Genomic DNA, 12,176 nt, shown 5'->3' with positions numbered 1-12,176 from the left:
TAAAACACTTACAATAACCTAGCAAGAAAACAGAGAAACAGGAAGATTTAGTGACTGTTCAGGCCACTTGGGTTAAGTGGTCCAGTCTACTCTGTGGGACCTGTATTTGGTGTGATAATCATTCTTTTTCTCACTTACTTACTTAAAAATATAAAATTATATATACATACATACACACATGTACATGTGGAAGTCAGACATCAATTTAGAGGAGTCTGTCCTCTCCTTTTATCATGTAAATTCCAGGGACCAAACTCACACTTGCCTATAAGCTCTTTTATTTGCTAAGCCATTTTACCCGCCCTCATGCATTCATCCTTTTGTTTTGTTGTGAAGACAGGTTTTTTTTTTGTGTGTGTGTAGCCCTGGCTGTCCTACAACTGGACTGTAGACCAGGCTGACCTTGAACTCAGAGAGATCTACCTGTGTATGCCTCCCAAGTGCCAGGATAAAAGTTGTGCGCCACCACTGCCTGGCCACTCATTCATTCTTTTATCCACTGTGAAACTCTGATGGTGGGGCCTGTGCTGTACTCCTTCTCACTGTGTACCTTATCAGGGGCTCACTCCAGGACAGGAGGAGGGATGGACAAGTAAATCTACCCCTCTGAGTACAGATTCCCATCCCAGGAACTATTACATACATCTACACTGGAGCAGAGAAACCACATAAAAACAAGTCAGGACTTATCGGAAGAAGGACTTCTCTGAGACTCCACTACCTCAGGTTTCTGGATTGTGTGTTGTTACTAGTAACCCTGTTCCTGGTGTGACTCATGTCCAACTTCTTTTGGTCCTAAGTTCCCCAGGCTGAGCAAGACAGCTGGGTCCATAACAAGACCTTGGTGCTTTTGTTGGGGAAAGCCCTCATTTATCCCATTAGGCTCCGAAGTCTCTTTGGCCATTCCCACCCCTACCTTCTCACCAAAAAAGAGACTCCAGAAGGAATGATGCAAAGACATTTATTGGATGTTTATGGAACTGGTCCATGTGGGTTAGGGATGGGGACAGAGGCCTCTTCGGGGCTGCCTGGAATGTTGCTAGCAGTCACTGTGGTCATGAACTGTTTCTGGGGGAGACATCTGGGACCCACAGTCTGCCTCTCATTGCTTTCCAGCCCTGTGTTCGAGGATGAATTCTGTCTGGGAGAGCTTACCCCTGGCACCTCCATCGTAATTGGTGTGTTCAAACCTTGGCGGTCAGGTGACATCTCCTTGGAGCCTGAAAAACAGCAATCTGAGGTAGCTTCCTCCTGCGTCCCATCCCCCCTGCCAGCATCACACCCATAGTCAACTTCTCTGTTGACGACCTGAGCACCTCACTGTATTCATGGGCTTCATACAAGAAATAATTGTTTCTTCCGTTGAAAATTCTTTGTTAAGCTCTATACCCCATTTTTTAATAGGGTAATTTGGTTGTCTGGAGTCTAATTTCTTGAGTTCTTTGTATATATTGGATATTAGCCCTCTATCAGATGAAGGATTGGTAAAGATCTTTTCCCAATTTGTTGGTTGTCGTTTTGTCCTATTGACAGTGTCCTTTGCCTTACAGAAACTTTGCAATTTTATGAAGTCCCATTTGTCAATTCTCGATCTTAGAGCATATGCCATTGGAGTTCTGTTCAGGAACTTTTCCCCTGTGCCCAAGTATTCGAGGCTTTTCCCCACCTTCTCTTCTATTAGTTTCAGTGTATCTGGTTTTATGTGGAGGTCCTTTATCCACATAGACTTGAGCTTTGTACAAGGGGATAAGAATGGATCAATTTTCATTCTTCTACATGTTGTCTTCCAGTTGAACCAGCACCATTTGTTGAAAATGCTGTCCTTTTTCCACTGGACAGTTTTAGCTCCTTTGTCAAAGATCAAGTGACCATAGGAGTGTGGGTTCATTTCTGGGTCTTCAATTCTAATGGGGTATAGAGCTTAACAAAGAATTTTCAACGGAAGAAACTCGAATGGCCGAGAAGCATCTAAAGAAATGTTCAGCATCCTTAGTCGTCAGGGAAATGCAAATCAAAACAACCCTGAGATTCCATCTCACACCAGTCAGAATGGCTAAGATTAAAAACTCAGGTGATAGTAGATGCTGGCGAGGGTGTGGAGAAAGAGGAACACTCCTCCATTGTTGGTGGGACTGCAAGATGGTGCAACCACTTTGGAAATCAGTCTGGCGGTTCCTCAGAAAATTGGACATAGCATTACCCGAGGATCCAGCTATACCACTCCTAGGCATATACCCAGAAGATGCTCGAACATATAATAAGGACATATGCTCAACTATGTTCATAGCAGCCTTATTTATAATAGCCAGGAGCTGGAAAGAACCCAGATGTCCTTCAACTGAGGAATGGATTCAAAAAATGTGGTATATTTACACAATGGAGTATTACTCAGCTATTAAAAACAATGAATTCGAGAGTTTCCTAGGTAAATGGATGGAACTAGAAATTATCATCCTGAGTGAGGTAAGCCAATCACAAAAGAAGACACATGGTATTCACTCACTGATTATTGGATATTAGCCTAGAACCTTGAAATGCCCAAGATGCAACTCACAGGCCACATGAAGCCCATAAAGAAGGAAGACCAAGTGAGGGTGATTCAGTCCTTCTTAGAAGGAGCAACAAAATACTCAAGGGAGCAAATATGGAGACAAAGTGAGGGACAGAAACTGAAGGAGGGGCCGTCTCAAGACCACCCCACCTGAGTATCTATCCCATGTGCAATCACCAAAGGTAGATGCTGATGTGGAAGACAGGAAGTGCATGCTGATAAGAGCCTGATATGGATATCTCCTCAGAGGCCTTCAAGAGTCAGACATATTCAGAGGCAGATGCTCACAACTAGCCATTGAACTGATCATGGGGTTCTCAATGGAGGAGTTAGAGTGAAGACTGAAGGAGCTGAAAGGGTTTGTGGCACCATGAGGAGAGCAACAATACCAACCAACCACAGCTCCCAGGGTCTAAACCACCAGCCTGGGAGCACTTAGGGGGGGATCCAGGGCTTCAGCTGAATATGTAAAAGTGGAGGGCCCTGCTGGGCATAGGTGGAAGAAGAGAACCTTGACCTCATGAAGGCTGGATGCCCCAGGGGGTGGGAATTTTGAGGGTGGGGAGGTGGGAGTGGGGGGGGTGTAGATAGAGGTTACATCCACAGAGAAGAAGGAGGAGGGGCGAGGGGATTGGGGGTTCCGAGGGGGTGGTGGGGGATGGGGTAAGGGGACAACATAGGAAATGTAAATAAATCATCCAATAAAAAAAAAAAAAAGAAATAATTGTTAACAGTATGCCACATCACACAGTAGGAACTGCCCATGTTTCTCTTGAGCAGGGGAGGTGATTGTTAGGAGAGAAAGCTAACCTTCACCACTTCCCTACGAGGGTTAAAAAGCCATTAAAAAATTATATTTTCTAGATGAAGACACAGGCTGGTTACACAGCCAACATGCAAAGGAGCCCTGCCTGTTCTCTGTTTTTTTTTTTTAAAGATTTATTTATTTATTATATATGAATACACTGTAGCTGTCTTTAGACACACCAGAAGAGGGCATCAGATCTCATTACAGATGGTTGTGAGCCACCATGTGGTTGCTGGGATTTGAACTCAGGACCTCTGGAAGTGCAGTCAGTCAGTGCTCTTAACCACTGAGCCATCTCTCCAGCCCCTGCTGTTCTCTGTTTTAAGAACTGAGTCTAGGAGCTGGAGAAGAAGCTGGAGAAGCTGGAGAAGCTGGAGAAGCTGGAGAAGCTGGAGCAATGGCTCAGCAGCTAAGAGCACTTGATGCTCTTGTAGAGGCTCTGGGTTTGATTACAGCATCCCTATGGTGGCTCACAACTGTTTGTAACTCCGGTTCCAGGGCCTCCAATGGCTTCTTCTGACCTCTGTGACACCAGACATGCATGAGGTAAAGGGATAAACATGCAGGCAAACACTTAGACACATAGAATAAGATACATAAAGCCAAAAGAGAACAAACTACAGCTGTGTGTGATACACAGTCCTGTGATCCAGAACCTGGGGAGCAGAAGCTTGAGGATCCCAAGATGTGTAAGGCTACCCTGGGCAACAAAGTGGGATCCTAACCCAAAAATCAAACTAAATCAACCCAACCAAACAGAAGATTCTTCCTTCATCTTCTATCTGAGCTAGAAAGGAAGCTTGCCTGGCCTGTGATCCCCAACCCATTAGTGTCATTCTCTGTCTGTCTTTGTCTCTGTCTGTCTCTGTCTCTCTCTCTCTCTCCACTCTCTCACTGCATTCCATTATCCCATGGTCACTTTTGAATCCTATGTTCACCTGGGCAGTGGTGGTGCACACCTTTAATCCTGATAACTAGGAGGCAGAGGCAGGCAGATGTCTGAGTTCAAGGTCAGCCTGGTCTACAGAGCAAGTTCCAGGACAGCCAGGACTACACAGAGAAACCCTCTCAAAAAAAAAGACAAAATCAAAATCAAAAATCCATAGGTTCCCTGACACAGGTGCATTCGACACAATTGAGCATCCTTTAAAATATTAAATGTTTAAGCCAGAACGCCATTGGCTCTTATACCTTCTCTCCTAAGCCCTTTACAGTTGCTGCGGAGGACCCCCAGATCACTTTCTGCTCCAGCCACCCCAAGGTCACTGCCTCCTTCAGGCTTTCTCTTCTGCTCAGACCAACTGCAACAGCCTCCAGCTGGGCTCCTTCGGCTCTGTGCCCTCAGCAGTCACCAGAGTAATCAAAGGTCAGGTGAGTCCATGAGCTGTTCTTCTTTGAAAGCTTCCAGTGTCCATCTTGATCTGTGACACTGGGGATGGCTGTCGAGGCTTTCCATGGACTGGACCATGGCCCATCTCCGCTCAACTTCCTTACTACCCATCTCCCCTCAAGAACGCTGCTTTTCCACACCAAAATGTTCTCCAGTTCCCAAATGGGACCATTGCTTTAAGTTTTCGCGCCTTCTTTGGGTTTACAAGTATATATCATCACACTCAGATTTTTGGTTTGAAGATGGGAGGTCAGAAAAGGGAGTTTGATTCTTGGAATTAAGTTACAGATGCCTGTGAGCTGCCATGTTGGTGACCCGGGGTCCTCTGGAAGAGGAACCAGGGCTCTTGACTGCTGAGTCAGTATTCCAGCTCCTAAAAAACATTTGTTTTTAAAGAAAAATAACAGGACCAGTGAGATGACTCTGTGGGTAAGGGCGCTTGCTGTGTGACAAGCAAAACTGAGCTTGGATCCCCAGAATTCATGTAAAAAAAAAAGGAAAAAAAGAAAAAAGCTGGGTGTGGCCAGATATGCATGGTCTTTATCTGTGTCCCAAGTTGTTGGAGATAGGAGGATTGCTGGGACTTGCTGCTCAGTCAGCCTAGCTTAAAAAAAAAAAAAAAAAGACAACAAGTTCCAGGTTGTGAGAGACCCTGTCTCAAGAAAACAGACAGAGTGGTAGGGTAAGATGCCCGGTGTCCTCCTCTGTTCTCCACATGTGCCTGTGCCCCACAAATGGGCTTATGCACTACTACACACACACATATCACATGCATACAAAGAAATAATAATAATAGATTAAGGTGAGAGCTTCTTAGGGCTGAGGGTATATATAGCTCTGTGGTAGAGCACACATTTAGCATATGTAGATTGTAGGTTCAATACCCAGCACAGATAAAAAAAGGGGGGGGTGTTAATTGATAATGCCATGTATTTCAGACTAACCAGGAGCCACATAAATATCATCTCTAATTTTTTCTAAGGTTACTTTACAGATTAGATTAGGTCCCAGAGAACAGTTTGTCTAATAGGAAACCATGAGACTTTATATTGGGACTGCCATCTTCCAGGCACCTACAGAGATGACAAACACCTGGCATGTGTTCTCCACACACTTTAGAAAGCCTGGAGCTGTCCTTTGGCCCCGTGGATATGAATCTGCAAGTAAGGTGACATTGTGACATCAAAGGAATGGGTACGGTTCTAAAAAGGAGTGCCCTACAGATATTACCAGAGCCAACCTGAAGAGTCTACAATGTTACCCAGGATGCTGTGGTTGAGCATGGGAAGCATTATAAGAGCCAACAAAGCATTCTGAATGATGAAGGGAAATGACCAGAAGAAGAAGAAAAACCCAAGAGAAAGGTGCCTGGGTTTAAATGAAGAGCCAGCTAATTCTGCATCTTTCAGTCATGGCTAAGCTGCCAGGGGAGGTTCCCTATGAATTCATAGCTTAATAGGTATTAAAATGATAATTAAAGACCTCCAAATGGTCAAAAAACACAAACAAAGGGCTGGTGCAGCAGTTAAGAGTATTTGCCCCTGTTCTAGAGGACAGAGTTATCAGCAGCCACCATGGCCAGCTGACAAGGGCCTATAACTCCAGCTGCAGGGGAATCCCACACCTCCTTCTGGCCTCCATAGGTGCTTTAGCCACAGGCACAAACCCACACACAGACACACCACTATAGACATAACTAAAAGATAATTTAAGAGAACCATAAATAAATAAACAACAAAAAGAAATAAAACCAGAGGAACCATGCCACGAGAACAGAAAACCAATATTAAATCCTGTGTACCCACCCTACTTTCTCTAAAGACCTCTGTCATCAGACCTTGCTCCCTGGAATCCTCAGTCTGAACTTGGGATGAGCCTGGGGTAGCCAGCCTAGAGTAGGTTCTTTCCTGCTTGGAGATGAGTCAAAACTAGCTCATCATTGACACCTGTGACTAACACTGTGATTCACAGGTGTCACTACAAGTGTGCTTAATCAAGAAGCAGTGGGCTCTAGGGTGACTGAGCCCTCCAAAAAGTGGGGGTGGAATGGGAGTGGGGTGGTGATGGAAACCACCATGAAGTGTAGGCTGCTGTTGTAGAGAAACATCTGTGGCCTGAAAAGCAAAGGCCCAACCAGACCACAAGCTAGCTTGGGGACTGGAGTGCACGACTGCTCTTCCCTGGGTCCAGCATCCCTCCTGTATGCCAAGAACACCAGAACAGATTTTCTGGATCCCTGGGGTTCCCAACAGGAAGAATGGGTGATCAACAACCTCCTTCCAGAGGAAAACGAAAACTCGTTTAATTTTGATTTCTCTGGTCTCATTAAACAGGCATGGGTTGGGACATCATCTCTGTCCTCACTTCAGTTGCATGCTCTCAAAACATAGTAGATAACAGCCACCTGCCAGGGAAGTGGAGCTAGTTAAGTGTTTGAAGTCCCCAGCACAGGCAGAACACTACAGCAGGACCTCAGCCACCCTTCAGGTCCAGTTGGTTTCTCACAAAGAACTCCACTAGGGAAGTTACTGAGGCTGTATGGGAGGTTGTCTCTGAGGGACAGTGTAGCTTTGTACGTGTACAGTCTTGCATTAGATCCCCAGCACAGGGGGAAATGGAAAGAAAGAAGGGAGGGAAGAGAAGAGGAAAAGATTCTGTCTCTATTGCCTGTCAGGTTGGGGAGATGGGATGGGCCGGGGTTGGTGGGCAGAGTCCTGGGCGTGGGAAGGAAACTGTGTCCAAAGTGAGTTTCTCATGGTCACTTGCCAAGGCACCTGCCACACCACTCTTGCTCCACCGTTCAGAGATAGGGACAGACAGACAGACAGACAGACAGACAGACACACACACACACACACACACACACATCATAGTGCAATGATTCCACTCTAAAGCCTGGGAGATCTGGTTGGCATCTCAAACAGACACAAGCTCTCTGTGAGGACTTGGTCGCATCCTCTGTTGACTCTTGTTCTTTTTCTCTTGTAAAATGGGAGTCATGATCTGTCCTGTCTTCCTGAAGAGCAAGACAGCAAAGCAAATGGAAACGGGAGTCTATAAAGGTGGAAAGATCTGGTAGATACAAAACAGTGGGCTCGCACACCATCTCAGCTGCTTCTGGCCCAACGCCGTGGGATCCAGAGGGAAGGGAAGGGCAACACGTGAAGACTGAGAGACAAGGGCTATAACAGGCAGAGAAGTGGAAGCAATCATCTAGTAAAAGGTCATCGGACACACTTTCCATCTTCAAAAATTGAGAAACAGAAAAGCAAGAGCGTATGCTATTCCAAACCTTGGTGACTAACTAACTTGGATGGTGTCTGGGCACTGAGAAGCAGGAAGGTGACATCCATCTACATGATCAAAGGTGAACTATGTGACTCTTAGACAGGGAGACCTGGAGCAGCCACAGTCCAGGCTTGATGACATGAAAGAGAACAGGACTTGAGAGGCAGAGAGATACTTTGGAATCTCAGGACCACAATTTACAAGCTGAGACCCCTTGAGAAGTTCATCCTGCATCTCTGAGACCTGGCTGCCACAGCTGTACATGAGTGATGCTAACCTCACTGGGGCAGCTAGGAAGATTTGGTACGGGAGCATCATCAATGAGTATCCAGCACAGAAGAAGGGTTTCCCTTTCTCAGCAACAGGGGTTAAAATAGAGCCAATCAGTCACTCACTAGGTGACTTTGAACCTCAGTTTCCTCATCTGTACAATGGAAGTGTCATAACTGTTTCTGCCCAGTTACCATGAAAAAAAAAAAAAGGACTACCATGATAGTCCACTCAAAGAGGGTTTGTCCCTGTAATCCCTGTACAATACTTTAGCATGCCAGCTGTCAGTTTAGCTCTTTGTACAGATAAACTTTTAGTTGGTTTCCTCTGTGACAGGCTGTCCTGCTACTTCTCAAGGAAGACTCATCAGACATAGAACTGCTGAATTACAGGGCATACATGTTTTTAGTTTAAGGAGGAATTGCTAAATCGCTCTACAAAGTAGCCCAACCAATTTGTATTCTTGCCAGCAGTATGTGATGTCATCCATTTTCCCTCCAACTTCCACACTATTAATTTGACTCATTTCTGAACTTTTGTCAATGTCCTTATTTATTTATTTATTTGAAGATTTATTTCTTTTTATTAAAATGTGTATGTTAGTCTGCTCGTATATATGAAGATGCACCATGTGTACACAGTACCCTCAGAGAGTGTCAGATGCCCTGGAACTAGAGTTAAAGGAAGTTGTGAGGTGCCATGTGGATGCTGAGTATTGAACCTGGGTCCTCCCTCTGGAACTGCTTAGCTAATCCATCTCTTAAGTGCTAATCCATCCCCCCAGCATCAGTGCCCTTTTTTTTTTTTTAAAAAAAAAGTATATCATTTCTCTCTTTAATGATGATGATGATGATAATAATAATTTTATTGCATGTGAGTACATGAGCCATGATATATGTGGAGATCAGATGACAATTCTTTGGAGTTAGTCCTCTCCTATCTTTATGTGGGTTCCAGAGATTGAACTCACTTGTCAGGCTTGCTCAGCAAGACCTTCTGAGCATCTCACCAGTCCGAAGGGTCTATCATTCTTAAGTTACTTTATCCTGATATTAAGGCTGATAATCTTTTTGTTTGCATTGTAAATTTTGATGTTGTGGCTATTTTCTTTTTTTGAGACAGTATTATGGCCTCAAATCTGATATGTAACCAAGGGCAACAGTAAGCTATTGAGCCTCCTATTTCTGTCTCTCAAGGGAAGGTATTATAGGCATGCACCACCACACTAGGCTTGTGTTGGGCTTTTATATTGTTATTATTACACTTTTCTGACCTGTTTAAAGATGTGTTTCTATATTCTGGATATCAGTCCCATCTTCTTTTATATGCAATTGGTCCTGCTTATACACAGTGGTTATGTAGTTGTGTACTAGAACCTTACTAAAAACACTGAGTTAGCAAATACTAAAACAATGCTGCTAAACCAGGCTTGGGGCCAACTTGGGGTTGGAGAAAGGAGGATCAGGAGCTCAAGATCATATGACATATGTTGTTGTTATGGCTGTTGGCTTATCTACATAGTGAGTTCTAGGCTAGCCTAGGCTATATGAAACTCTGTCTTCCAGGGAGAATATAAGATGAGGTTTCTGTCTGCCTTTGGCCACGATAATTTTTTCAAACAATCAATACCTAACTTTGGTTTTATGTGCTATTGATTAAAGATACCTGATTTAATAAATGTTTCTTTAAAAATGTTTATTTTATGTTTATGGGTGTTTTGCCTGCTTGCATGTCTGTGTACCATGTGCATGCCAGGTGTTCTAGGAGACCAGAAGAAGGTATCAAATTCCCTGGCACGATGTTATAGACAGTTGTGAACTGCCATGTAGGTGCTGGGAAATCTAACCCAGGTCCTCTGGAAGAGCAGCCATCTCTCCAGTTCCATGATTTTAAATATATTTTTGGTTTATTAACATCAAATCGTATCCAATGCCCTGTAACCCATGTCTAGACATTTAGTACCCTGTTTTCTTCACAAAGTATAGCTCGGACTTCTGGGGGCATTAAACAGCACTTCAGAACTGTATCCGGAGGCATTTCAACAGGGAGACCATCCCTGAACCACACAAACACAGAGCAAAATGGTTCTAGACAGACACAAAGGAAACATGCTTACAGAGTATAGCTTTGATTGACAATATCTGGGAGCATGTGCCCCTCAGATTTTTGTCACTATACACATTCAGTCTGTAATAACCTCCTAAGTACTTCAAGTATTGACTTTGAGGTTACAAATACATTTTAGCAAGCAGGCAAGTTAAGAATATACAACCTCTCTTAGCAACAGGGAGATCTCTAAGGTCTGCCCTGAGCAGGACAGCAGACAGCGTGGATTTCTTCAACCTTTCCCTAAGCCTCTGAATTAAGTGTTTCAACAACAACAAAAAGAATATACAACCTGAGAATAAGGCAGTCTGTGAGAATAGATGCTTCCACATGTACACATGCATGTGTGAACACACACACACACCACATCATGTGCGCAGGCATGAACACATACACACAAAACCTTTGCAGCCTATCCTTGTTTTTTAACTTCACATATGATGTCTATATCTATGATATGATATATTGTTTGTATTTGATTTAGGCAAAGTTGTCAACTTGTGCCTCTGCTCAGTTTTGCTTCCTATTCCCGACTCCTTAGGCAGCCAGATGAACCTTTCCACTCTCAGATGAACCTTTCCACTCTCAAGTGTCTTCAGGATCCTGAAAGGACTGTTGTTTGTTGCCTTAGTAAATTCAGAAATTAATCTCTTACAAACGATAGCACTCAGCCCTCTCCATCTCCCTGGGAGACTGAGGTATTACCCACCTACCCTTCTACCTGCCTGATGCTCACTGTCTTTGCCTCTGTCGCTTGGGTACCCCTCCTACTTCCCCTATGGCACCTCCAAGAGTGACTTTGCTACTCATTCAGTCCTGACCGAACCCTTCCCTATTTTTATCTGCCCCATCCTGCAATCCCTCCGGTTTTCCTCATCAACACTGATAGAAGCTGATACATATGGTATCAGGCAGTGTTGCACTTACACACTTGCACAAGTATAGTGGGCAGAAGAGTGTGGCTCTGAGAGGAGAGGCATGGGCTGGGTCTCATTTCCCTGAGTGAGCCTCTAGCCCTCTCTCTACCTTGATTCTGTCGCCTGTGAGGTGCAGACAACACCCACCTGGCTGCTGTTCACTCAACTGTACTGAGACCTCTTTGGCCAACACCGGGTTGGATCTTCAACAGTTCCTTGTCAGAGGTTATAAAATGTTCCCTTGGGACTTGGGTAAAGGCAACACTTCTTCTTTGGTCCCCTCTGAGGTTCTCAATGGCCCATGTGAATGAAGGGATGAATACAACAGATTATGAATAATAAAATACTGTTCTCAGCTTCTGATCAAGTGTTGATTTTAGAGAAGCAGCAAGTATGTCTTATTAGCTCTGTTTTGTTTTGGGATAATATGAAAATCAGTTTACACTCCCTGAGGCTAGGATGAAAACACAGTCTTAGAAAATCCATCCATGCATAATCTCTGTGTGAGAGCACTGGTGACTTTAGAGACTCTGATGAGAGCTGAGCATGTGAAGGGCATGAGAAGGGCACATGAAGGGTCGGAAATGTTCAGCTCAGACTTCCTGAGAAGTGTGAGAATACGCAGAATGTTCCAGAATACGAAAAAGGTGAATGTTCTAGATCTCATTTCTTCTCCTTTTTTAAATTTTTTTCTTTCCTTTTTTCTTTCTTTGTTTTTTTTCTTTCTCTTTCGTTTTTCTCCTTTGAGTCAGGATTTCACTATGTAGACCAGGCTGGCTCAATCTCACAGAGATCTGCGTACTTCTGCCCCCACACTCCCAAGAGCTGGGATTCAAAGCATGCTCT

General features: G+C 44.2%; 1 protein-coding gene across 1 annotated transcript in view; it reads right to left on the bottom strand.

Moving 5' to 3' along the window:
- Positions 1 to 955: 955 nt before the first annotated feature.
- Positions 956 to 12,176, bottom strand: part of Shisal2a (shisa like 2A) — an 18,009-nt gene continuing 6,788 nt past the window's right edge. Inside the window, exon 3 of the mRNA XM_028784691.1 lies at positions 956 to 1,220. Within this exon, the coding sequence (XP_028640524.1) occupies positions 973 to 1,220 (248 nt within the window). The 3' untranslated portion in view covers positions 956 to 972. The remainder of the gene's footprint in view (positions 1,221 to 12,176) is intronic.

The sequence above is a fragment of the Grammomys surdaster genome, unplaced genomic scaffold, assembly GCF_004785775.1.
Source record: "Grammomys surdaster isolate TR1022 unplaced genomic scaffold, NIH_TR_1.0 100, whole genome shotgun sequence".
NCBI lineage: Eukaryota > Metazoa > Chordata > Mammalia > Rodentia > Muridae > Grammomys > Grammomys surdaster.
Note: the sequence above shows the minus strand (reverse complement) of the source record. Positions and strands in the feature narration are given on the sequence as shown.